The sequence below is a fragment of the Anolis carolinensis genome, unplaced genomic scaffold (assembly GCF_035594765.1).
Source record: "Anolis carolinensis isolate JA03-04 unplaced genomic scaffold, rAnoCar3.1.pri scaffold_15, whole genome shotgun sequence".
In the NCBI taxonomy this organism is placed as follows: domain Eukaryota; kingdom Metazoa; phylum Chordata; class Lepidosauria; order Squamata; family Dactyloidae; genus Anolis; species Anolis carolinensis.
The window spans coordinates 313,763-341,162 of NW_026943826.1; the positions used below are offsets into that span (position 1 = coordinate 313,763).

The 27,400-nt window shown below is 46.3% G+C and overlaps 2 protein-coding genes across 4 annotated transcripts; both read left to right on the forward strand.

Annotated features, from left to right (window-relative positions):
- The first annotated feature begins 72 nt into the window (after nt 1-72).
- Nucleotides 73-18,267, forward strand: fbxo42 (F-box protein 42). Its single transcript, XM_062965641.1, is given in 11 exon segments — nt 73-281; nt 2,244-2,570; nt 5,244-5,335; nt 5,337-5,361; nt 6,683-6,817; nt 10,110-10,263; nt 11,628-11,738; nt 11,824-11,920; nt 12,120-12,176; nt 14,696-14,815; nt 17,164-18,267. Coding segments are annotated over 10 exon segments (2,181 nt in total). The 5' UTR covers nt 73-281; nt 2,244-2,260; the 3' UTR covers nt 18,244-18,267.
- A 3,110-nt stretch (nt 18,268-21,377) lies between these two features.
- Nucleotides 21,378-26,543, forward strand: cplane2 (ciliogenesis and planar polarity effector complex subunit 2). Of its 3 annotated transcripts, none has more exons than XM_062965651.1 (5): nt 21,378-21,568; nt 24,069-24,221; nt 24,317-24,441; nt 24,957-25,114; nt 25,518-26,543. In XM_062965651.1, the coding sequence occupies exons 1-5, from the start codon at nt 21,463-21,465 to the stop codon at nt 25,768-25,770; spliced, it is 795 nt and encodes a 264-aa protein (XP_062821721.1). In that variant the 5' UTR covers nt 21,378-21,462; the 3' UTR covers nt 25,771-26,543. The 3 variants fall into 3 exon arrangements, with proteins under 3 accessions (XP_062821721.1, XP_062821722.1, XP_062821723.1); XM_062965652.1 differs by having other exon boundaries at nt 21,379-21,568; nt 25,575-26,543; XM_062965653.1 differs by lacking the exon at nt 21,378-21,568 and adding an exon at nt 21,590-21,839.
- Nucleotides 26,544-27,400: the final 857 nt, after the last annotated feature.

Genomic DNA, 27,400 nt, shown 5'->3' on the forward strand with positions numbered 1-27,400 from the left:
ACAATCCCTCCCAAGATGGCGCCGGCCCGTCGGACAACCAAGATGGCGCCCGCGGAGACCCACGTGACTGCTGGCAGTCCAGAGGCGCCTGCGCGTTGGCCTGATCCCCGCCCCGGAGTTTAGCGATGGCGGCGGCGACGGTGGCCGGGAGGGCTCAGGCGGGGGCTCCGCGCGAAGGCGGCTGGCGCTGCTGTGGGCGCCCGGCCCGGCTGCACCGAGAGCGGCTCTGTTGAGGAGGAGGAGGCGGAGGGGAAGGCGCAGGCGGCAGGTGAGTGAGGCAGGTGAGTGAGTGAGGCAGGCGCTCTCAGCCTCCCTCTGGCCCCGCCCCCCCGTGATGTGGCAGAATTGGAGGGCCCCCGCCCCGGCTGAGGGGCGCCCAGGCCTCCGGACTACAACTCCCAGCAGCCCCCGCCGCCTGGGCCCACGAGGAAGCATTCTGGGAGTTGGAGTCTGGAGGCCCAGCCCTGCCTCGCTCTCCGTACAGCAGGCCTAGAGGTAGAGAGGCATATAAAACAGGCCCAGGGTGTTATTAATATCGTCTACCTGTTGTTATTAAGCAGGGGTTGAATGGCCCTCTGTCAGGAAGGCTCTGGTTGTGCTTTTCCCGCGTGAAGGCAGAAGGGGTCTCCCCAACACTCTACTTATCCAAGCCTCTAGATTATCCAAGCCATTTTTGTAGTCAGTGTTTTCAACATATCGTGATATATCTCACTTGGATAAGTGAGACTCTATTTAAAAAAAACTATAAAATCAGGACAGTAAATAAAAGAACAACATTCAGAAAACGGGAATTCCAGACAGGGAACAATCAGGGCTAGCTAACACCTCCCAACAAAGGATTTCTCCCCAGGCAGGAAGCAGCGAGATCTTGAAACTGCAAGGCCATTCAATGCTAATCAAGGTACAGTAGAGTCTCACTTATCCAACACTCTCTTATCCAACGTTCTGGATTATCCAAGCCATTTTTGTAGTCAATGCTTTCAATACATCGTGATATTTTGGTGCTAAATTCGTAAATACAGTAATTACGACATAGCATTACTGTGTATTGAACTATCTTTTCTGTCAAATTTGTTGTATAACATGATGTTTTGGTGCTTAATTTGTAAAATCCTAACCTAATTTGATGTTTAATAGGCTTTTCCTTAATGCCTCCTTATTATCCAACATATTCGCTTATCCAGCGTTCTGCCGGCCCGTTTATGTTGGATAAGTGAGACTCTACTGTAAATAAATAAATAAATAAATAAGCATGAGTCCTCAGATATACAAACCCCACTTGCCTGTTTACAACAGACCTCAAAACCTTTGAGGATCCCTGCCCTAGCTTTGGGCAAAAAGTCAGGAGGGGATGCCTCTGGAACAGGGGTCCCCAAACTTTTAAAGCAGAGGGCCGGTCCACAATCCTTCAGACTGTTGAGGGGCCGAATTGTCATTTGAAAAAAAAAATGAACAAATTCCTATGCACACTGCACATATCTTATTTGTATTGCAAAACAACAACAATAACAATGAAAGAACAATACAATATTTAAAAATCAAAACAATTTTAATCAACATAAACATATCAGGATTTCAATAGGAAGTGTGGACCTGCTTCTGGCCAATGAGATAGTCAAGTTAATTAGGATTGTTGTTGTTGTGTGCCTTTAAGTCATTTCAGACTCTGGGGGAGCCTAAGTCTAAAATTATTTATTTATTCATTTACTACATTTATTTACTACATTTATATCCCACCCTTCTCACCCCAAAGCGGACTCAGAGCAGCTGTATGTACATACAATATATTATATTATTAGCATAGCACACTATTAGCATAATATATTACTATATTGAACTATACCACTATAGTGTAATATTATATGTAATATATAACATATAATTAATATTATTATATTATATTGTATAAAATGATAATATTATTATCAATATCATATGTATATACAATATATTATATTATTAAAACTGATATAAAAATATTATATTATAAATGAGGGCGGGGGTCAGGTAAATGACCTTGGAGGGCCGCATCCGGCCCCCGGGCCTTAGTTTGGGGACCCCTGCTCTGGAACATGGCCAGGCAGCTTGGAAAACTCACAGCAAACCGATTTCTGACTCTGTCTGTTTGTCTCCTTCTCTGGGGGGTTGTAAGCAGATGCTGGCTGGTCCTCTGTTGGGAGGGGTCCGGTGGGGCCTCCCAAAGAGAGACGTGAGTCAATGGCCTTTTCCTGCCGTTCTTCAAGGGGCGCGTTGGGATGCCATGGCCAGCCCGGCCTCCGACAGCGAGGAGGAGAGCTTCATGGCGGTGGATCCCCAGGAGGCAGCGTCGGTGGCGGCAGCACATGGCGGAGGAAGGAGCCTGGCCCCGGAAGAGGAGGAGGAGGAGGAGGAGCGGGGGGCTCCCACAGAGAGGGGTCCCGGGGTGGTAGCGGGCCGCCCCCCGCCGCCCCCGCGCTCCATGGAGGAGCTCCCCGAAGAGGTGCTGGAGTACATCCTCTCCTTCCTGTCCCCGTACCAGGAGCACAAGACGGCCGCCCTGGTCTGCAAGCAGTGGTACCGACTCATCAAAGGTACTCACCGCGTGGCGGACGGTGGCATTGGGTCTGAGGCCAGACTGGGGAGGGGGCCAGGGGGGGGGGCAGGTATGCTTTGCAACCTCCAGGGATCAGTTGCTCCCCGACTCTGCAACTCCCTCCCCAGGGAGATCAGGTTAGCTCCCTCACTACCAACAACTAAAGACTTGGATGTTTCGGTTGGCCTTTGGTGAGACAAACATTAAATATTTAATAAATATACCCTGTGCGGTATTACCCGGTATTTATTAGGTCCCGGTATTTATTAGGAGCCCCGGTAGCGAAGTGTGTTAAAGCGCTGAGCTGCTAAACTTGCAGACCGAAAGGTCCCATGTTCAAATCCCAGGAGAGGAGTGAGCGCCTGCTGTTAGCTCCAGCTCCTGCCAACCTAGCAGTTCAAAAACATGCCAATGTGAGTAGATCAATAGGGGAAGGTAACGGTGCTCCATGCAGTCATACCAGTGGCCACATGACCTTGGAGGTGTCTACGGACAACGCCGGCTCTTCGGCCTAGAAATGAAGATGAGCACCAACCCCCAGCATGTGAGTAGAGTAATAGGTACTGCTCTGGCGGGAAGGTAATGGCGCTCCATGCAGTCATGCCAATGGCCACATGACCTTGGAGGTGTCTACGGACAACGCCGGCTCTTCGGCCTAGAAATGGAGATGAGCACCAACTCCCAGCATGTGAGTAGAGTAATAGGTACTGCTCTGGCGGAAAGGTAACGGCGCTCCATGCAGTCATGCCAATGGCCACATGACCTTGGAGGTGTCTACGGACAACGCCGGCTCTTTGGCCTAGAAATGGAGATGAGCACCAACCCCCAGCATGTGAGTAGAGTAATAGGTACTGCTCCAGTGGGAAGGTAATGGCGCTCCATGCAGTCATGCCAATGGCCACATGACCTTGGAGGTGTCTACGGACAACGCCGGCTCTTCGGCCTAGAAATGGAGATGAGCACCAACCCCCAGCATGTGAGTAGAGTAATAGGTACTGCTCCAGCAGGAAGGTAATGGCGCTCCATGCAGTCATGCCAATGGCCACATCACCTTGGAGGTGTCTATGGACAATGCCGGCTCTTCGGCCTAGAAATGGAGATGAGCACCAACCCCCAGCATGTGAGTAGAGTAATAGGTACTGCTCCAGTGGGAAGGTAATGGCGCTCCATGCAGTCATGCCAATGGCCACATGACCTTGGAGGTGTCTACGGAGAACGCCGGCTCTTCGGCCTAGAAATGGAGATGAGCACCAACCCCCAGCATGTGAGTAGAGTAATAGGTACTGCTCCGGCAGGAAGGTAATGGCGCTCCATGCTGTCATGCCAATGGCCACATCACCTTGGAGGTGTCTATGGACAATGCCGGCTCTTCGGCTTAGAAATAGAGATGAGCACCAGGCCCCAGAGTCATTGGACACGACTGGACTTAACGTCAGGGGAAACCTTTACCTATATTGTATTACATTATATTATTAATATTATATGTATATTTAATATGTTATTAGCATAGCACAGTATTGGAATTATATATTATTATATAGTACTATGCCTCTATACTGCAATAGTATTAGTAATATTACATGTAATGTATAATATATTATACTAGCTGTGCCCAGCCGTGCGTTGCTGTGTCGTTGTCTGGTGGTGTTGGTGAGAAATTGTTGAGGTAGTGGTGGTATTGAATGTATGTTGTGTGGTAGTCTTTATGTTTAGTATGCACACTGAAGTGGATTATATGGCAGTGTGGAGTCAAGATAACCCAGTTCAAAGCAGATAATATAAGATTCTAAATGGGTTCTATAGCTGTGTGGAAGGGCCTTGAGTCTACACTGACATATAATCCAGTGCAAATCTGATAATCTGTGGAAGAGGCCTAAGTGAGGCCTAACTGTGCCTGTCCCCTGGGCTAATGAGGTTGCTAGGAGACCAAGTGGGCGGAGCTTAGCCTTCTAACTGGCAGCAATTGGATAAAAACTATTGTTCCTCTCCCTCTAATTAGGACTTTATTTTTCTTTTCTTTTTGTTGTATCAACCTAGAGACGTGGATGATGGGTTGTGTTGTCAAATTTCGAGGTTGGGGGGCCTGTAGTTTTGTTGTTTTGTCCGCTGCCCTGATGCCATCACTCTTTTATATATATAGATTATAATATTTTTTATGTTTTTATGTTGAATGTTTTTATATTGTGGAATGATACTTTAAATTGTAAGTCGCTCGGAGCACTCTGGTAGAGAGCGACTAAGAAGTGAAGTGAAGTGAATATACAGTTATTATCTATATATATAAAAGAGTGATGGCATCAGGGCAGCGGACAAAACAACAAAATAAAAATAAAGTCCTAATTAGAGGGAGAGGAATAATTGTTTTTATTCAATTGCTGCCAGTTAGAAAGCTAAGCTCCGCCCACTTGGTCTCCTAGCAACCCACTCAGCCCAGGGGACAGGCAGAGTTAGGCCTCACTTAGGCCTCTTCCACACTGCCTATAAAATACAGATTATCAGATTTTAACTGGATTAGATGGCAATGTAGACTCAAGGCCGTTCCACACAGCTATATAACCCATTTATAATCTTATATTATCTCCACACCTTTACCTTAACTAGTATTATTATATATTGTTATTGTCTGATGCCTCTTTTATATATCATCCCCCCCCCCCCCCCCCCCGCATAGGCGTGGCCCACCAGTGCTACCACGGCTTCATCAAGGCGGTCCAGGAAGGGAACATCCAGTGGGAGAGTCGCACCTATCCCTACCCTGGGACCCCCCATCACCCAGCGCTTCTCCCACAGTGAGTACCCAAAGGGAGGGAAGATGCCAGGGGCCTCTGTTAGGTGCCCAGCAGCCTCAGATGGGGTGGAGGGGGTAATATGGGAGATACATGGGCATGCAGACCCCATGGGATGGAACATGTGGTTTTCAAGTGCTGGCCAAGCTCTTCAGGCACTGCACCCAGTGTGCCGATCACCACTGGGACCACCTTTACTAGCTTGTGCCAGAGTCTTTGCAGTTCGATCTTTGAATCCTCATATCGTGTCAACTTTTCCATTTGCTTCTCATCATCATATAATCTATTATTATATTAATATATATATTTATATATGTGTGTGTTTTTAATATATATTAATAATAATATACTATATTATTATTATTATTTTATTACGACACAGCAAGCAAGATAGATATGCTGGATTTCGTATCACAAAACCACAAGTCGAACACTTCCCAAGTGTCCAGGACTGTGTGATGTATTATTATTATTATTATTATTATTATTATTATTATTATTTTATTATGACACAGCAAACAAGATAGACATGCTGGATTTCGTATCACAAAATCACAAGTCAAACACTTCCCATTAGGCATATTTATTTCAATGATTGTATGATCCAGATATGCTGGATTTCGTATCACAAAACCACAAGTCGAACACTTCCCAAGTGTCTAGGACTTTGTGATGTATTTTCAGATGATGCGCGCAGATCCCAGTCGGGTGGCCTTTTGCAGTTGGCAGATCATGATTTTGTCAATGTCTATTGTTTCCAAATGCCGGCTGAGATCTTTTGGCACAGCACCCAGTGTGCCCATCACCACCGGGACCACCTGCACTGGTTCCTGCCGGAGTCTTTGGAAGTTCAATCTTGAGGTCCTGAGTTTTTCCTGTTGTTTTTCGTCAATTCAACTGTCACCTGGGATGGACAATTTCAACAGAAAGGAGCCCCCGGATGGCTCAGTAGGTTAAATCCTTCTATCAGCAGGACTGATGATTTGAAGGGTTGCTGACCTCAAGGTTGCTGGTTTGAATCCAACCTGGGGAGAGGGCGGATGAGCTCCCTCTACCAGCTCCAGCTCGGATATAAGGGAAGCCTCCTACAAGGATAGTAAAAACATCAAAACATCCGGGAGGCGTCCCCCTGGGCAACGTCCTTGCAGACAGCCAATTCTCTCACACCAGAAGTGACTTGCAGTTCCTCAGGTCGTTCCTGACACAAAAAAATGGCCATACAGTCCTTAACACTCAGAGCAACCCAGTGATTCCAGCCATGAAGTCCTTTGAGAACACAGTGGAGGGCTTGCTCATCTTCTCTCCCTCCCTCCCTCTCTCCCAGGTGCATGTTACTACGACGCCAACCAGTCGATGTACGTCTTTGGGGGCTGCACCCAGAGCAGCTGCAACGCCGCCTTCAACGATCTCTGGAGGCTGGACCTGAACAGCAAGGAGTGGATCCGGCCCCTGGCCTCCGGTGAGCCCTGTCCCCCTTCGCCTCCCCCTGTTTCCGAGGACCTGAGTCCCCCGTTGTGTTTATACTTATGTCATTGTGCATATATTTATGTACTTGTGACGCCTCTAAGCTGCGAGAGCACTGGGAACCAGACACGGAGGCCAATAAACAATCTAATATCTTTATTAAAGAAATAAAGGAGTCAAACAAAAATAAGCAGAGTATTTAGTCCAGCAATAGACCTTTTAGGAAAGGTCAAATATAGTCCAGTAATGTGAAGTTAGATGTCCAGTATTAGAGTTCAAAGTTTTAAATCCAATAACCGAAACACACACAAACTTCCAAGCAGTTTGAGTGGGGAATAAAGCAAGGTATTTCAAAGAGTCCCAGGTTCAATGTTTCTGTTATAGTATTTTATTGTATTAAGTTTTTTAGTGTTTTTAATTATTTTTTAGTGTTTATTATTATTTTTATTGGGTTGCTAGGAGACCAAGTTGGAGGAGCTTAGCCTTCTAACTGGCAGCAACTGGATAAAAACAATTATTCCTCTCCCTCTAATTAGGACTTTATTTTTCTTTTCTTTTTGTTGTATCAACCTAGAGGCATGGATGATGGGTTGTGTTGTCATATTTCGAGGTTGGGGGGCCTGTAGTTTTGTTGTTTTGTCCGCTGCCCTGATGCCATCACTCTTTTATATATATAGACTAGCTGTGCCCGGCCACGCGTTGCTGTGGCAAAGTGGTGGTGGTATTGGTTAAAAATTGTGTAATTTTTATTTGACGTTATTTGTATTTTTTTTATAAATTTTATTGTAAGTTATCTTTTTATTATATTTTATTATTTTCTTGTATTATTTTTAGTTATTTTCTGTTATAGTATTTTATTGTATTAAGTTTTTCAGTGTTTTTAATTATTTTTTAGTGTTTATTATTATTTTTATTGGGTTGCTAGGAGACCAAGTTGGAGGAGCTTAGCCTTCTAACTGGCAGCAACTGGATAAAAACAATTCTTCCTCTCCCTCTAATTAGGACTTTATTTTTCTTTTCTTTTTGTTGTATCAACCTAGAGCTGTGGATGATGGGTTGTGTTGTCAAATTTCGAGGTTGGGGGGCCTGTAGTTTTGTTGTTTTGTCCGCTGCCCTGATGCCATCACTCTTTTATATAGATAGACTAGCTGTGCCTGGCCACGCGTTGCTGTGGCATAGTATGGTGGTATGGGAAATAAAGTATTGAGGAATTGGTGGAAGTTAAGGTAAAGGATCCCCTGGCCTGAGTGGGTTGCTAGGAGACTAAGTGGGCGGAGCTTAGCCTTCTAACTGGCAGCAAATGGATAAAAACAATTATTCCTCTCCCTCTAATTAGGACTTTATTTTTCTTTTCTTTTTGTTGTATCAACCTAGAGGCATGGATGAGGGGTTGTGTTGTCAATTTTTGAGGTTGTGGGGTGTTTACTTTTGTTGTTTTGTCCGCTGCCGTGATGCCATCACTCTTTTATATATATAGATATAAGATAAAATCATTAGATTAAAATATCCCAGTGAAAGGAACCTAATAACATTCAGAATAGAATTAGAATTAGAATGAGGCTGGTCATCCAATGGCTGTCTCTCCAAAGGCCAGACCAAACATCCAGGTTTTCAATTGTTTCTTAAAGGATGGCAGGGAAGGCGCCAACCTAATCTCCCTGGGGAGGGAGTTCCAGAGTCGGGGAGCCACGGCCAAGATGGAAATAAATAATAATAATAATAATAATAATAATAATAATAATAATATTTCCCTGTCCTGTTCTTGCCCTGTTGACGGCTGCAAGAAGGAGCCCTAAGCGTGGCCTGGAAGCGGCATAGAATCATAGAATAGTAGAGTTGGAAGAGACCACATGGGCCATCCAGTCCAACCCCCTGCTAAGAAGCAAGAAATCGCATTCAAAGCACCCCCGACAGATGGCCATCCAGCCTCTGCTTCAAAGCCTCCAAAGAAGGAGCCTCCACCACAGTCCGGGGAAGAGAGTTCCACTGGTGAACAGCCCTTCTCACAGTGAGGAAGTTCTTCCTGATGTCCAGACGGAATCTCCTTCCTTTCCTGTAGTTTGAAGCCCTTGTTCCCTTGTGTCCTAGTCTGCAGGGCAGCAGAAAGGAAGCTCCCTCCCTCCTCCCTAGGACTTCCCTTCACGTATTTGTACATGGCTCTCATGTCTCCTCTCAGCCTTCTCTTCTGCAGGCTAAACATGCCCAGCTCTTTAAGCCGCTCCTCATAGGGCTTGTTCTCCAGACCCTTCATCATTTTAGTCTCCCTCCTCTGGACGCTTTCCAGCTTGTCAACATCTCCCTTCAACTGCGGTGCCCAAAATTGGATACAGTGTGATTCCAGGTGTGGTCTGACCAAGGCAGAATAGAATAAGGGGGAGCAGGACTTCCCTGGATCTAGACGCTATTCCCCTATTGATGAGGCCAGAATCCCATTGGCTTTTTTAGCAGCCGCATCACATTGTTGGCTCATGTTTAACTTCTTCCCCACGAGGACTCCAAGGTCTTTTTCGCACACACTGCTGTCAAGCCAGGCATCGTCCCCCATTCTGTATCTTTGATTTCCATTTTTTCTGCCGAAGTGAAGTCTCTTGCATTTGTCCCTGTTGAACTTCATTTTGTGAGTTTTGGCCAATCATCTCTCTAGTCTGTCAAGATCGTTTTGAATTCTGCTCCTGTCTTCTGGAGTGTTAGCTCTCCCTCCCAGTTTGGTGTCATCTGCAAACTTGATGATCGTGCCTTCTAACCCTTCGTCTAAGTCGTTCATAAAGATCCTGAACAGAACCGGGCCCAGGACGGAGCCCTGCTTGTGGCACTCCACTTGTCACTTCTTTCCATGATGAAGACGACGCATTGGTGAGAATCACCCTTTGGGTTCGTTCGCTTAGCCAATTGCAGATCCACCTAAGCGTAGTTTTGTCTAGCCCACATTTGACTAGTTTGTTTGCCAGAAGGTCGTGGGGGACTTTGTCGAAGGCCTTCCTGAAATCCAGGTACGCTACATCCACAGCATTCCCTGTATCGACCCAACTCGTAACTCTATCGAAAAAAGAGATCAGATGAGTCTGGCATGACTTGTTTTTGGTAAATCCGTGTTGACTATTAGCAATGACCGCATTTGTTTCTAAGTGTTCGCAGACCACTTCCTTAATGATCTTTTCCAGAATTTTGCCTGGTATCGATGTGAGGCTGACCGGACATTGGTAATTGGCAGGTTCCCAAGGCCTGGTTTGAGAGGGTTTTTCTCTCTCCAAGGGATTCCTTCCAACTCTGTGACTCTCCCAAACCAGGCTCCTACCCCTCCCCGAAGGCGGGGGCCACGCTGGTGGTCTACAAGGACCTGCTGGTGCTCTTTGGGGGCTGGACGCGGCCGAGCCCCTACCCGCTGCACCAGCCGGAGCGCTTCTTCGACGAGATCCACACCTACTCGCCCTCCAAGAACTGGTAAGAGCCAGCGTTTGCATCTTGACTTCCATCATCGGACTCTTATCCAGATGCTGCAAGTGTTTATTACACTGAAGAGCCTCGCTGCTTCAAAGCCTGGCCGCTTTCTATATAGCAGCATCCTTCCTTGGGCAGGTTGAATGGGACGGAGTAGCCTCGTGGCTTCAAAGCCTGGGGGGGGGGGCTTTGAAGCCACGAAAATAAGACAGTGTCTTATATTAATTTTTGCTCCCAAAGATGCACTAGGTCTTATTTTCAGGGGATGTCTTATTTTTCCACAAAGAATTCAAATTTATGGTTGAATTGTTTAAAAATGAAAATGTATTATCTACTGTACAGTAGTTGTCATCACAGACCAGCAGAACCAAACTGTGAATCCTTTCAAGAATTTCTATATTATATTTTATTGCTATACTGTTTTAAAATTACTGTTTTAAATTTCTGTTTGTATGTAAATTGATGTTGTTGTTGGGCTTGTCCCTGTGTAAGCTGCCCTGAGTCCCTTCTGGGAGATGGAAGTGGGATACAAGAGTAAAGTTATTATATTATTATTTCTTGTTACTACCTTTATTTCCATCTATGGTATGTACATTTACCAATCCTGCATGCTTCCAAACAAAAGCTTTACTAGGTCTTACTTTCGGGGGAGGCCTTATATTTAGCAATTCAGCAAAACTTCTACTAGGTCTTATTTTTTGAGGATGTCTTATTTTCAGGGAAATCTTGGTTGGCCAGGATGAACAGCACTGAATAGCCTTGCTGCTTGCAAGCCTGGCCGCTTTCTACCTTGTGGAATTCTTGGTTGGCCAGTTTGAATAGCAATGAATAGTCTCATTGCGGCAAGTAGGAATGCTGTAATTAGTCACCTTGATTAGCATTTAATGGTCTTTCAGCTTCAAAGCCTGGCTGCTTCCTCCCTGAGGGAATCCTTTGTTGGGAAATGTTAGCTGGCCCTGGTTGTTTCCTTTCTGGAATTCCCAATTTCCCTGCTTTCAGAGTGTTGCTCTTTATGTACTGTCCTGATTTTAAAGATTATATTGTTCTGTATTATTATACCACAGTAATTTTAGATACTATATTTATATTCTTATTTACAATTTACATTTACATTGTAAATGTTTTGTATGTCTACGGTATGTAGGGGGTGGGGCCTACCTTTCCGACTGGCAGCCAGGGGGAAAACGGCTCTTCCTTGTCCTCTAATTTGGACTTTATTTTTCTAGGTTTTTTTGTTTGAAAGACATAGACTGGATGACTTTTGTGGCCCAATTTGGTGTGATTGGGTTCAGTGGTTTTGTTGTTTACTCCATAATAAAACGTCCCATTACCCTTTTATATATATAGATGTAACTCCTCTCCCGCAGGTGGAACTGTGTGGTGACCACCCACGGCCCCCCTCCCATGGCCGGCCACTCCGCCTGTGTCGTCCGAGACAAGATGGTCGTCTTCGGGGGATCCCTCGGCTCCCGGCAAATGTGAGTGAGCCTCGACTCTCTCTCGGAGGCCCCGCCCCCCGCCATGTTCTCCCCCCACAAACACTTTCCCCTCTTCTCTCCCCAGGAGCAACGACGTCTGGGTGCTGGACCTCGAACTCTGGGCCTGGTCCAAGCCAAATATCGCGGGACCCAGCCCCCACCCGCGAGGGGGACAGTCCCAGGTGATGACCGCTCGCCCCTCCGCTGGCTGGAAGGGCTGGCTTGGACGGTGACTCGCGGGCCACAAGGAGGGTCTCCCTGAACCCGCTCTCCTCCACCTGTGTGCCTTCTAACTGGCAGCAAGGCACCTGCTGCTGGGGGCGAAGGCAGGCCTTCTTGGTGAAGCGGCTTCATTGGGGCTTCTCTCTCCTTCTGCTCCAGATTGTCATAGACGATGAAACCATCCTGGTCCTTGGGGGCTGCGGGGGCCCGAATGCGGTGAGTCTTGTCTTGTTAATGTGGGATTTGTGTATTGATAGTGTTTAAATGCAATTTGTGCCATGCTTATATTGCAACTGATTGCATGCATGACAAGCTGGAAAGCGTCCAGAGGAGGGCAACTAAAATGATTAAGGGTCTGGAGAACAAGCCCTATGAGGAGAGGCTTAAAGAGCTGGGCATGTTTAGCCTGCAGAAGAGAAGGCTGAGAGGAGACATGATAGCCATGTACAAATATGTGAGGGGAAGTCATAGGGAGGAGGGAGCAAGCTTATTTTCTGCTGCCCTGCAGACTAGGACACGGAACAATGGCTTCAAACTACAGGAAAGGAGATTCCACCTGAACATCAGGAAGAACTTCCTCACTGTGAGGGCTGTTCGGCAGTGGAACTCTCTCCCCCGGACTGTGGTGGAGGCTCCTTCTTTGGAGGCTTTTAAGCAGAGGCTGGATGGCCATCTGTCGGGGGTGCTTTGAATGCGATTTCCTGCTTCTTAGCGGGGGGTTGGACTAGATGGCCCTTGAGGTCTCTTCCAACTCTACTATTCTATGATTCTATGATTCTATGATCATCCAGAATGTACCATAGTGTGGAAAGAGTTAATTGCCAAGCAGCTATGATGTCCTTGATGTGTGGCTGGAACTAGGGAGTATCCAGACACAAGTGTTTGGATTTGTGCCATGCTTGTATTGCAACTGATTGCATCATCCAGAATGTACCATAGTGTGGAAAGAGTTAATTGCCAAGCAGCTATGATGTCCTTGATGTGTGGCTGGAACTAGGGAGTATCCAGACACAAGTGTTTGTGCATAACAATTGCATCAGTTCAGTTGAGTTGAGTTCTGTCTGCCTCGAGTTCGATAATAATAACTAAACACAGCTGTCTATTCTAAACAATATCTGAAAAATATGCACCACAGTAAAGGTTCAAAACATAGAACACAATATGTATATTAGAGCATCATATACATACAGTAGAGTCTCACTTATCCAACGTAAACAGGCCGGCAGAATGTTGGATAAGTGAATATGTTGGATAATAAGGAGAGATTAAGAAAAAGCCTATTAAACATTAAATTAGGTTATGATTTTACAAATTAAGCACCAAAACATCATGTTATACAACAAATTTGACAGAAAAAGTAGTTCAATACGCAGTAATGCTATGTAGTAATTACTGTATTTACGAATTTAGCACCAAAATATCATGATATATTGAAAACATTGACTACAAAAATGTGTTGGATAATCCAGAATGTTGGATAAGCGAGTGTTGGATAAGTGAGACTTTACTGTAATAGTGTTAACAATTATACAAATAATAATACAACTGATGATCCAATTCTGTCAGCTGTCGTGGCACACAGTCGTAACTTACAAAGTATAAAGATTTTTAGACTGCAGTCATCCAGATTTAATTGCTACACAGAGCAGTTTTCAGTGTAAAACATATATCAGACATGTATCAACAAGACTCCAACTAAAGTTTGTTAGCGACACAGTATGTGTACATTCAGTCTCTTCAAAATGGCATATAATATAATTATATAACATAATATAATATAAAATGGCATATAATTCCTGCCCCCCCCCCCCCCAAATTTGTATTAGCAATTGTTTTATTTGAAGCGCTTGAACATCTGCCCACGATTTTGATACTATATACACTTTCCTTGTTTCCCCCCAAAGACCAAATATTTTCATAATCCTATTGGAAATCAAAATGGAAGGAAAGCAGTTGCACTAACATTTGACAGTAACTCAGCTATTTATTTTTTTAAGTGAAACATTTTGCTTTGGTGCCTTTCTAGGAAACACTGAAATAAATATATAAAATTAGAACCAAAAAAATGGCATATACAGTAGAGTCTCACTTATCCAACATTCGCTTATCCAACGTTCTGGATTATCCAACGCATTTTTGTAGTCAATGTTTTCAATATATTGTGATATTTTGGTGCTAAATTGGTAAATACAGTAATTACTACATAGCATTACTGTGTATTGAACTACTTTTTCTGTCAAATTTGTTGTATAACATGATGTTTTGGTGCTTAATTTGTAAAATCATAACCTAATTTGATGTTTAATAGGCTTTTCCTTAATCTCTCCTTATTATCCAACATATTCGCTTATCCAACGTTCTGCTGGCCCGTTGATGTTGGATAAGTGAGACTCTACTGTAATATGCTGTAAAACTAAATATATCAGTGTACAAATCAATTGGCTCAAACCTGGCTTGGAGTCAAAACAAATCAAAGTCTCTGTAGTCTTGGAGCAGTTCTATAGGACTCCTCGGGTTGTAAATGCAGTCAATTGGCTGTAGCTTCAGTTTGTAACAAATGTTGCAGTCGTTTACAGTTCCCAGCCAGGAAGCTCGGTCAGATAGTTGTCACTTTGCTTTACATATTCCTCCTCTCCTCACTCAGGGCAGTGGTGTTAGTGGTGGTGGGGAATGAATCAGGTGTTTTCCCCCCAAGACCTGTCAGCGGGGCCTGACTCCCTGTCCCTTCTGCCCAGCTCTTCAAGGACGCCTGGCTGCTGCACATGACGCCGGACGCGCCCTGGACCTGGCAGCCCCTCAAGGTGGAGAACGAGGAGCAGGGGGCCCCGGAGCTGTGGTGCCACCCGGCCTGCAGGGTGAGTGGGGAGGGGAGGGGCAGGAAGTGGGGCAAAGGGCGGAGGAATTGGGGTGGTCCCTCCCTTTGTCTCTCTTTGTGTCTGAGAAACCATGGACCCCTTCTATCTATATATATAAAAGAGTGATGGCATCACGGCAGCGGACAAAACAACAAAAGTAAACACCCCACAACCTCGAAAATTGACATCACAACCCCTCATCCATGCCTCTAGGTTGATACAACAAAAAGAAAAGAAAAATAAAGTCCTAATTAGAGGGAGAGGAATAATTGTTTTTATCCAATTGCTGCCAGTTAGAAGGCTAAGCTCCGCCCACTTGGTCTCCTAGCAACCCACTCAGCCCAGTGTTAATAAAATAATGATAAAAAATAAATACAAATAATACAATAAAAAATATGAAAAACACTAAAATAATTAATACAATAAAATACTATAACAAAATGACTAAAAATAATACAAGAAAATAATAAAATATAATAAATAAAAAAGATAAGTGACAATAAAATTAATTTTAAAAAATACAAATTCCACAACAAGTTTTAACCGATACCACCACCACTTTGCCACAGCAACGCGTGGCCGGGCACAGCTAGTATATATATACTAGCTGTTCCCGGCCACACGTTGTTGTGGCGTAGTCTGCTGGTTTTGGGGGAAAAAAGTAATGAGGAAGTGGTGGTATTTAATACAGTGGGGGGAAAAAAGTATTTAGTCAGATACCAATTGTACAAGTTCTCCCACTTACAAAGACGAGAGAGGCCTGTAATTGACATCATAGGTAGACCTCAACTATGAGAGACAACACGAGAAAACACATCCAGAAAATCACATTGTCTGATTTTTCACGAATTTATTTGCAAATTATGGTGGAAAATAAGTACAGTAGAGTCTCACTTATCCAAGCTAAACGGGGCGGCAGAAGCTTGGATAAGCGAATATCTTGGATAATAAGGAGGGATTAAGGAAAAGCCTATTAAACATCAAATTAGGTTATGATTTTACAAATGAAGCACCAAAACATCATGTTAGACAACACATTTGACAGAAAAAGTAATTCAATACACAATAATGTTATGTTGTAATTACTGTATTTACGAATTTAGCACCAAAATATCACGATATATTGAAAACATTGACTACAAAAATGGCTTGGATAATCCAGAGGCTTGGATAAGCGAGACTTGGATTAGTGAGACTCTACTGTATTTGATCAATAACAAATGTTCATCTCAAGGAAGGGTTGGGAGGATTGTGGCGCATGCGTATATTGCGTGTTGCGGTTTTTGGCCATTTATTGTTGTTATGATCGTGTTTTTAGTGTAATTGTGTTGTATCTTACTTGAGGCAGGGATGATTGATTGTGTTGCTAATTTTTGAGTTTGGGGGGTTTGGGGTTTTGTTGATTTGTGCGTTGCCGTGACGCCAAAAGCCTTTTATATATACTGCTAATATTGTGCTATGCTAATGATATAATATATTATAATGTAATGCAATATAATACTAATAATAATACAGTATAATAATATTTGTTATATGTATTAAATGTAATAATAATATTACAGTATAGTACAATATAGTAATATGTGATGCTAATATTTTGCTATGCTAATGATATAATATATTGTATGTACATATAACTTTGGGGCAAAAGGGCGGGATATAAATGTAGTAAATAAATAAATATTATTCTTACGTATTATTATTGTATGACACAGCAAACAAGATAGATATGATGAATTTCGTATGACAGAATCACAAGTCGAACACTTCCCAAGTGTCTAGGACTGTGTGACGTATTTTCGGATGATGCGTGCAGATCCCAGTAGGGTGGCCTTTTGCAGTTGGCAGATTGTAATTTTGTCAATGTCTATTGTTTCCGTTGACAAAATTACGTATTACTCCATTCTTATGTATTATTATTATTATTATTATTATTATTATTATTATTATTATTTTATTATTATGACACAGCAAACAAGATAGATATGCTGGATTTCGTTTCACAAAATCAAGTCGAACACTTCCCAAGTGTCTAGGACTGTGTGATGTATTTTAGGATGATGTGAGCAGATCCCAGTAGGGTGGCCTTTTGCAGTTGGCAGATCATCAGCTCTAGTTTGTAGTGCGGTTTTCTTGTACTGGTTTTGTTGTCTTTTCTGTTTTGAGGAGTTTCTGATTTTTGACTTCAATCAAAGCAGGTCAAAGGGTACAGATCCTTTTGCAGTTGGCAGATAGTGAATTTGTCAATGTCTATTGTTTCCACTGACAAAATTACGTATTATTCCATTCTTATGTATTATTATTATTATTCTTACGTATTTCTGTTCTCTCTCTCTGCTTGCGTGCAGGTGGGGCAGTGCGTGGTGGTCTTCAGCCAGGCCCCCAGCGGGAGGGCCCCGCTCAGCCCCAGCCTCAACTCGCGCCCCTCGCCCATCAGCGCCACCCCTCCCCCGCTGGGACCCGAGGGCCGCGAGTTCCGCTCCCAGTCTCCGGTTCGGGCGGCAGTGGCGGCGGCGGCGGCGGACGAGGCTCCTTGCGTGAACGGCCGGTGGGGCACGCTGAGGCCCAGAGCGCAGCGGCAGACGCCCGCCGGGTCCCGGGAGGGCAGCCTCTCCCCCGCCCGGGAGGACGCCTCCTCGCCCCTGGCCAACGGCAGCGGACCCCCCGCCTCGCTGGACAGCCCCGTGCAGGCGGAGGGAGGCGAGGCCAAAGCGGCGGCGGCGGTGGCGGCATCGGTAGCGCCTCGGCGGGGGTCCCTCCCGGAGCAGAAGGAGCTGCGTCTGGCGGTGGCCGAGCTGGGCTGGGCGCAGGAGGAGGAGGAGCCGCCCGAGGAGGAGCCGCCACCCCCGCCGCCGGGCCGGACAGTGGCCAACGGGACCCACGCGCCCTCGGGGCCCGTCTCGCCGGGCAGCCTGCGCCGCAGCCTGGAGGCCGTGAAGGCCCTGGCCGGAGGGGGGGCCCTGGGGCCGCCGCTGGGGCCGCCCCCCTCCTCCTCCTCCTCCTCCTCGCCCGGGTCGCCCCCCGACCCCGCCCCGGCCCCCCGCCCCGGCTCGGCCCAAGGGGACGGCCACGCCCTGGCGCCCCTGGCCCGCCGGCTGGGCCACCACCCGCCCCAGTCGCTCAACGTGGGCAAGGCGCTCTACCAGAGCCTGAACTGCAAGCCCATGCAGATGTACGTGCTGGACGTGCGGGGCGCCAAGGGCCGGGGCCGCGTCCAGTGGAAGGCCTTCAACGGCAACGGGGGCCCCTCCGCCGCCCCCTCCGCCTCCTCCTCCTCCGCGGTGGTGGGCCCCCCCGAGACCAGCCTCCACACCGTGGTCCAGGGCCGCGGGGAGGTCATCATCTTCGGGGGCCTCATGGACAAGAAGCAGAACGTCAAGTACTACCCCAAGACCAACGCCTTGTACTTCGTCCGGGCCAAGAGATGATGGGCGGGCGGGCGGGAGGGCGGGCGGGCGGGAGGGCGGATGGACGTGCGCCGCGTGAGGCCCGCTCCTTCCCGTCCTTCCCTCTTAACACTCTGCCAACCGGGCTGCGGATTCGGGGTGCCTCCACCCGGCAATAAAGAGATCTGAGTAATCACCCCTCTGCGCTGCCGTGCCTTTGGTCCGCTTCAGACCCCAACAGCCTGGATGAAGCATACGCGGTTGGGTTTGGGTTGCTGTGAGTTTTCCAGGCCGTATGACTGTATTCCAGGAGTAGCATTCTCTCCTGATTTCACCCACATCTGTGGCAGGCTTCCTCTGAGGTTGAGAGGTCTGCTGGAAACTAGAAAGCGGGGGAGAAAGAACTCTTGTCCGTTGGAGGCAAGTGTGAATATAGCAATTGATCGCCTTGATTAGCATTGAATGGCCTTGCATCATCAAGGCCTTGCTGCTTCCTGCCTGAGGGAATCCTTTGTTGGTTAGCATTGAATGGCCTTGCATCATCAAGGCCTTGCTGCTTCCTGCCTGGGGGAAAATCCTTTGTTGGTTAGCATTGAATGGCCTTGCATCATCAAGGCCTTGCTGCTTCCTGCCTGGGGGAATCCTTTGTTGGTTAGCATTGAATGGCCTTGCATCATCAAGGCCTTGCTGCTTCCTGCCTGGGGGAATCCTTTGTTGGTTAGCATTGAATGGTCTTGCATCATCAAGGCCTTGCTGCTTCCTGCCTGGGGGAAAATCCTTTGTTGGTTAGCATTGAATGGCCTTGCATCATCAAGGCCTTGCTGCTTCCTGCCTGGGGGAAAATCCTTTGTTGGTTAGCATTGAATGGCCTTGCATCATCAAGGCCTTGCTGCTTCCTGCCTGGGGGAAAATCCTTTGTTGGTTAGCATTGAATGGCCTTGCATCATCAAGGCCTTGCTGCTTCCTGCCTGGGTGCATCCTTTGTTGGGGGTGTTAGCTGGCCCTGATTGTTTCATGCTCAGATTTCTCCTGTTTTCTGAATGTTGTCCTTTATTTATTGTCCTGATTTTAGGGGTTTTTAATACCAGGAGCCAGACCCAGTCCTTTAAAATTGAACACGCCCATCTGTATTTTAGAATGTGTTTTATTTGTTTAAATATATACCGTAGAGTCTCACTTATCCAACATAAACTGGCTGTCAGAATGTTGGATAAGTGAATATGTCAGATAAGGAGGAATTAAGGAAAAGCCTATTATACATCAAATTAGGTAATCATTATACAAATCAAGCACCAAAACATCATGTTATACAACAAATTTGACAGAAAAAGTAGTTCTATACACAGTAATGTTATGTTGTAATTACTTTATGAATTTAGCACCAAAATATCACGACGTATTGAAAACATTGACTACAAAAATGGCTTGGATAATCCAGAACGTTGGATAAGCGAGTGTTGGATAAGTGAGACGCTACTGTATATATATATTCATACACACACACATATACACATCATACTTGCCTAGTTTCCAACAGACCTCACAACCTCTGAGGATGCCTGCCGTAGATGTGGGCAAAACGTCAGGAGAGAATGCTGCTTCTGGGAGAAAACTCACCGCAACCTGGCAGCGCACACATATTTATTTTCCTTGCCTCGTTTTATCCATGCCTCACAACCTCTGAGGATGCCTGCCATAGATGTGGGAAAATGTCAGGAGAGAATGCTTCTGGAACATGGAGATATATTCCTCACAACCTCTGAGGATGCCTGCCATAGAGGTGGGCGAAACGTCAGGAGAGAATGCTGCTTCTGGAAGAAAACTCACCGCAACCCGGCCGCACACATATTTATTTCCCTTGCCTAGTTTCTCCATGCCTCACAACCTCTGAGGATGCCTGCCATAGATGTGGGTGAAACGTCAGGAGAGAATGCTTCTGGAACGTGGCCATATACACCTCACAACCTCTGAGGATGCTTGCCGTAGATGTGGGCAAAAGGTCAGGAGAGAATGCTTCTGGAACATGGCCATATAGATCTCACAAACTCTTGAGGATGCCTGCCGTAGATGTGGGCGAAAGGTCAGGAGAGAATGCTTCTGGAACATGGAGATATATTCCTCACAACCTCTGAGGATGCCTGCCATAGATGTGGGCGAAACATCAGGAGAGAATGCTTCTGGAACATGGCCATATATACCTCGCAACCTCTGAGGATGCCTGCCATAGATGTGGGCGAAACGTCAGGAGAGAATGCTTCTGGAACATGGCCGTATACACCTCACAACCTCTGAGGATGCCTGCCGTAGATGTGGGCGAAAGGTCAGGAGAGAATGCTTCTGGAACATGGCCATATACACCTCACAACCTCTGAGGATGCTTGCCGTAGATGTGGGCGAAAGGTCAGGAGAGAATGCTTCTGGAACATGGCCATATATACCTCACAACCTCTGAGGATGCCTGCCGTAGATGTGGGCGAAACGTCAGGAGAGAATGCTTCTGGAACGTGGCCATATACACCTCACAACCTCTGAGGATGCCTGCCGTAGATGTGGGCGAAACGTCAGGAGAGAATGCTTCTGGAACGTGGCCATATACACCTCACAACCTCTGAGGATGCCTGCCGTAGATGTGGGCGAAAGGTCAGGAGAGAACGCTTCTGGAACATGGAGATATATTCCTCACAACCTCTGAGGATGCCTGCCATAGATGTGGGCGAAACGTCAGGAGAGAATACTTCTGGAACATGGAGATATATTCCTCACAACCTCTGAGGATGCCTGCCATAGATGTGGGCGAAACGTCAGGAGAGAATGCTTCCGGAACGTGGCCATATACACCTCACAACCTCTGAGGATGCTTGCCGTAGATGTGGGCGAAACGTCAGGAGAGAATGCTTCTGGAACATGGCCATATACACCTCACAACCTCTGAGGATGCCTGCCGTAGATGTGGGCGAAAGGTCAGGAGAGAATGCTTCTGGAACGTGGCCATATACACCTCACAACCTCTGAGGATGCTTGCCGTAGATGTGGGCGAAACGTCAGGAGTGAATGCTTCTGGGAGAAAACTCAGCATCACGCGTTGTCTTTTCCTTTCGGCAGGGATGCCGTGTTCCCCTCCAGTCCACCAGGGGGTGTCTCTGCAGGAAGTGAGCGATCCCAGACTCTCTTTCCTCCCTATCTCTGTGGCGCCAAGGAGGCTGCGCTTCCCGGCCTTCTTAAAGGGCCAGCGCCGGCTTAAAGGCGGGAAGGGGCGCGGCCATGACGGTGGCCCCGGGGTCCGTGGTGGTCGCCGACTGGCACCGGACCCAGGAGGGCAAGGAGTACCTGGGGAGCCTCCTGCTCCGCCACCACCGCCGGGCCTTTGGTGAGGAGGGGCCGCTCGGCCTCACGGTGGGAGTTGTAGTCCTTGTAGGACCTGGACGGCTGGGCCTCTTACAGGGGCTTTCAACGAGTCCTAGAGTTGGGAAGGGGCCCCCAAAAGCCATCCAGACTGAAAGAGGTGGGGAGATAGGCATCTCTGAGTTGCTGTGAGTTTTCAGGGCTGTTTGGCCCTGATCCAGAAGCATTCTCTCCTGACGTTTCGCCCACATCTATGGCAGGCATCCTCAGAGGTTGTGAGGTCTGTTGGGAACTAGGCAAGTGGGGTTTATATATCTGTGGAATAATGTCCAGGGCGGGAGAAAAAACTAAGGTCTGTTTGAGGCAAGAATGAATATTGCAATTGGCCATTTATAATAATAATAATACTACAGTAGAGTCTCACTTATCCAAGCTAAATGGGCCGGAAGAAGCTTGGATAAGCGAATATCTTGGATAATAAGGAGGGATTAAGGAAAAGCCTATTAAACATCTAATTAGGTGATGACTTTACAAATGAAGCACCAAAACATCGTGTTAGACAACAAATTTGACAGAAAAAGTAGTTCAATACGCAGTAATGCTATGTAGTAATTACTGTATTTATGAATTTAGCACCAAAATATTGCTTGATTGATTGAAAACATTGACTACAAAAATGCGTTGGATAATCCAGAAGCTTGGATAAGCGAGTGTTGGATAAGTGAGACTCTACTGTATTCCCATTGCCCAGCTTGATTAGCAATAAAAGCCCTTGCAGCTTCAAAGCCTGGCTGCTTCCTGCCTGTGGGAATCCTTTGTTAGGAGGTGTCAGCTGGCTCTGATTATTTCCTGTCTGGAATTCCCCTGTTTTCAGAGTGTTGTTCTTTGTTTACTGTCCTGATTCTTGAGTTTTTTTAATACTGGGAGCCAGACTTTGTCCATTTTGTGTTAAAATTGTCCAAGTAGATGGACAGATATAGGAAGATAGGTACAGTAGAGTCTCACTTATCCAACATAAACGGGCCGGCAGAATGTTGGATAAGTGAATATGTTGGATAATAAGGAGGCATTAAGGAAAAGCCTATTAAACATCAACATAGGTTAGGATTTTACAAATGAAGCACCAAAACATCATGTCACACAACAAATTTGACAGAAAAAGTAGTTCAATACATAGTAATGTCATGTTGTAATTACTGTATTTAGGAATTTAGCACCAAAATATCACGATATATTGAAAACATTGACTACAAAAATGCGTTGGATAATCCAGAACGTTGGATAAGCAAGTGTTGGATAAGTGAGACTCTACTGTAGTTCTATTCACTAAAGTTTATAAGTCATACTTCACTGTTGAAGTCCAGACAGCAATATGCATCCACCTCCACTGAGGTGTAAAGCAGACTGGCTACAAAATGCACACACGCACACACGCACACACACATGAATATATACATATATAATATAATTCACAATAATATATAATATTATAATATTTTGCATATGCACATAATATTAATAATATTATTTTATAATACAATATAATACTAATAATACAATATAATAATATTAATTATAAATTATATATTACATGTAATATTATTAATGATAGTACAATATGGTAATTTATTGCCAGTATTGTGCTATACTAATAATATAATATTGTATGTAAATTTAATTTGTAAGCCGCTCTGAGTCCCCTTCAGGGTGAGAAGGGCGGGATATAAATGTATTAAATAATAATAATAATAATAATAATAATAATAATAATAAAATGGAGTCCTGAGTCTGAACATGCTCAGTACAATCACATGTTTATAGCCCTTCCCACACCGAAGAGGTCCAGTCAAACTGGCAAATCAACATACACATAGAATACAGGTTAGCAAATATATACATGAACAAATGGAGTCCTGAGTCTGAACATGCTCAGTACAATCACATATCTATAGCCCCGCCCACACCGAAGAGGTCCAGTCAAACTGGCAAATCAACATACACATAGAATACAGGTTAGCAAATATATACATGAACAAATGGAGTCCTGAGTCTGAACATGCTCAGTACAATCACTTGTCTATAGCCCCGCCCACACCAAAGAGGTCCAGTCAGACTGGCAAATCAACATACACATAGAATACAGGTTAGCAAATATATACATGAACAAATGGAGTCCTGAGTCTGAACATGCTCAGTACAATCACATATCTATAGCCCCGCCCACACCAAAGAGGTCCAGTCAAACTGGCAAATCAACATACACATAGAATACAGGTTAGCAAATATATACATGAACAAATGAATAATGAAAAGCTTGGGGGGCTGCTGTTTCCAACACTCCAAAGGGCATTCAATGAGTCTTAGGGTTTGAAGGGACCCCCAAAGGCCATCCATCTGGTGGGGCCTCTCTTCCTGCCCTCCGAGTTCCTGACTCTGATGCTTTCCCTCCGGACTCCTTGGAGGCCCTCCCAAGAGGCAGGCGCTTTGCACATGCTCAGGGGCCCCCTCGTTGTCCCCCCTCGCAGGGCTGCTGGAGAGGCCGGTGCTCCCCCCTCAGGCAGCTGTGGACGTGGTGGGCTACAAGGTCTTTGTCTCGGGGCGCAGCGGCGTGGGCAAGACAGCGCTGGTGGCCCAAGTGTCCGGGGCGGAGGTGCCCTCTGCGCATCAGGAGACCCCAGGTGGGCCGGGACCCTTTCCTGGGGGAGGCGGGAAGTGTCCATCACGGGGGCCGCTGACCCCCGGCCTCCATCTCCTCTTCTCTCGTTTTCTGCAGGGATCCAGACGACCACGGTCTTCTGGCCGGCGAAGCTACGAGAGAGCGGCCGGGCCCTCTTTTTCCGCTTCTCCTTCTGGGATTGCGGGGAAGCCGCCCTCAAGAGGTTTGACCACATCCTGCCGGTGAGTGGGCCAACTGGGAGCCAATGGGAAGGGCCCCTGTCCCCTCCGTAATAGGCAAAGGTAATGACGTTAAGTCCAGTCATGTCTGACTCTGGGGGTTGGTGCCAGAGGCGGTTCAACCGCCAGGCCAACTAGGCAGTTGCCTGTGGCGCCATCTCGTTGGGGGCGCCATCGAGGCAACTCCTGTCTCCTGCGGCCTGCTTTTTCTGTCGATTTGTTGTAAAGGAGGAAATACTACGATCAGAAAAGACTCGGCGTCACAATGGATGAAGCAACAGCTCCCCCTATGGCCGGAATCGAGCATGACCTCCAAACGCCGGAAGTTGGAAAATGTTGAATTACCTCTACTGTCTGTCTGTGTGTGTGTTGTATGTCTAATAATGGCACTGAATGTTTGCCATGTATATGCACATTGTGATCCGCCCTGAGTTCCCTTCGGGGTGAGAAGGAAGGGCGGAATATAAATACTGTAAATAAGGCCGGACCCTCTTCCTCCTCTCTCGTCTCCCTCGCAGTCCTGCTTGGAGAAGGCCGACGCCGTGCTGCTCCTCTTCTCCTTCGCGGACCGCGCTTCCTTCGAGGACCTCCCCAGACAAGCTAACCGGGTGGCCGCAGCGGCCGCGGCATCACAAAGCTCCGGAAGGGCCCCGCTCCAGATGGTGGTCGGCACCAAGTATCCTTTCATTGAGACACCATGGCACATGTTTCACAAGACACATATTTTAAACACAGTTCCATTATTATTATTATCAACACAACGAGACACCAATGACATATAATTTACAAGACACATATTCTAAGTACAGTTCCCCGTCATTATTATTAGTATTATTGTTATATCGTGCTATTATCCCTGTGATTGAGACACCAAAGGCACATAATTTACAAGTCACATAGATCAAAGTACCATTTCCCCCATTATTATTATTATTAGTAGTAGTAGTAGTAGTAGTATTACAGTATATTATGATATTATCTCTATGATTGAGACACCAATGGCAAGTATTTTACAAGACACATTGATCAATGTACTATTTCTCCATTGTTGTTGTTATCTTCATTATTATTGCAATTAGGAGCCCCGGACGTCTCTGTGTTCACATGTACCCTTCCTTGACCTTTCCTTCCTCCCGGTTTGACCAGTTTGCCCACTCGGACATGACGGAAGGGGACCTGTCGGCCTTGGGCCACTCCGTCCTGCGGGTCAAGAGCCTGGCCGGGCGCCGGGCCGGACTCTCGGAAGTGGCGCCCCTCCTCAACGGCCTGGCGGAGCATCTCTGGCGCCAGGACCAGGCCGACGCCGGACTCCTTCCTCTGGACACAGAGTGACCCTTGCTCTGCCCAGTGGGCTGGGATCACGAATGGTTGACCGCTGGTTCGAGTCCTGTGTCCAGAGTTGGGATGTGACTTTGACTGCGAGAGCATCCATACAGTCCTCATATCTGTTGGAGGTTGTAGATATAAATAAATAGAAGCTTTACCCTGCAGTATAAGAAAGTGTCACTCAGGCTTGTGTAACAAGTAACAGTATCTTTACTTCAGTTCAAAAGATCAAACAGGGTAACAATATATACAGCAGTGTCATGATCTCCGATCTCTGACATCTCCAGACACAGACCAAGCGCTGACAAAGAACAGATGCCAGCCATAAAAATGGGCCAGCCACAAAACCTCAATTACCCTCTGGTATGTGAGAGCCCCTATATAAATGGGCTACAGAGAAGGTTCTGGTATTCTGTACAATAATGATGTCATGATCTCCGATCTTTGACATCTCCGGACACAGACCAAGCGCTGACAAAGAACAGATGCCAGCCATAAAAACGGGCCAGCCACAAAACCTCAATTGCCCTCTGGTATGTGAGAGCCCCTATATAAATGGGCTACAGAGAAGGTTCTGGTATTCTGTACAATAATGATGTCATGATCTCCGATCTTTGACATCTCCGGACATAGACCAAGCGCTGACAAAGAACAGATGCCAGCCATAAAAACGGGCCAGCCACAAAACCTCAATTGCCCTCTGGTATGTGAGAGCCCCTATATAAATGGGCTACAGAGAAGGTTCTGGTATTCCGTAAAATAAAACCTGTTGGAATCTACCAGCGTGTGTCTTGGTGCTTTTTCTGGTGGAAGACTGACCCACAGCACAACTCCAAGGTCATGTGGCCACTGGCATGACTGCATGGAGCGCTTACCTTCCCGCCAGAGCGGTACCTATTGATCTACTCACATTGGCATGTTTTCGAACTGCTAGGTTGGCAGAAGCTGGAGCTAACATCAGGCGCTCACTCCGCTCCCGGTGTTTGAACCTAGGACCTTTTGGTCTGCAAGTTCAGTGGCTCAGCGCTTTAACACACTTCGCCACCAGGGGCCCTGTGTGTGTGTGTGTGTGTATATATATATATCTACTTGCAGTACCTATTCATCTACTTGCATTTGCATGTTTTTGAACTGCTAGGTTGGCAGAAGCTGGAGCTAACAGCGGGTGCTCACTCTGCTCCTGGAGTTTGAACCTGGGACCTTTCGGTCGGCAAGTTCAGCACCTCAGAGGTTTAACACACTTTGCCACCGGGGCTCCCGGTGTATATAGATATAGTACAATATATATAAGTATATATATATAGTACAATATAGTAATTTAATGCTAGTATTGTACTGTGCTAATCATGTATTGTACGTGAATGTAATTTGTAAGCTGCTCTGAGAGCCCCTATATAAATGGGCCAAAGAGAAGGTTCTGGTATTCTGTACAATAAAACCTGTGCCACCAGGGGCCCCATGTGTGTGTGTGTGTGTGTGTGTGTGTATATATATGCTTGCAGTACCTATTCATCTACTCGCATTTGCATGTTTTTGAACTGCTAGGTTGGCAGAAGCTGGAGCTAACAGTGGGTGCTCACTCTGCTCCTGGGGTTTGAACCTGCGACCTTTCAGTCTGCAAGTTCAGCAGCTCAGA

Bases quoted from the DNA above. Each gene is read 5' to 3' on its own strand.
- cplane2 (XM_062965651.1), top strand. From the start codon at position 21,463: ATGACGGTGGCCCCGGGGTCCGTGGTGGTCGCCGACTGGCACCGGACC. The intron at 21,569-24,068 runs GTGAGGAGGGGC...CCCCCCTCGCAG, and splicing joins CCACCACCGCCGGGCCTTTG to GGCTGCTGGAGAGGCCGGTG. The intron at 25,115-25,517 runs GTATCCTTTCAT...TATTGCAATTAG, and splicing joins CAGATGGTGGTCGGCACCAA to GAGCCCCGGACGTCTCTGTG.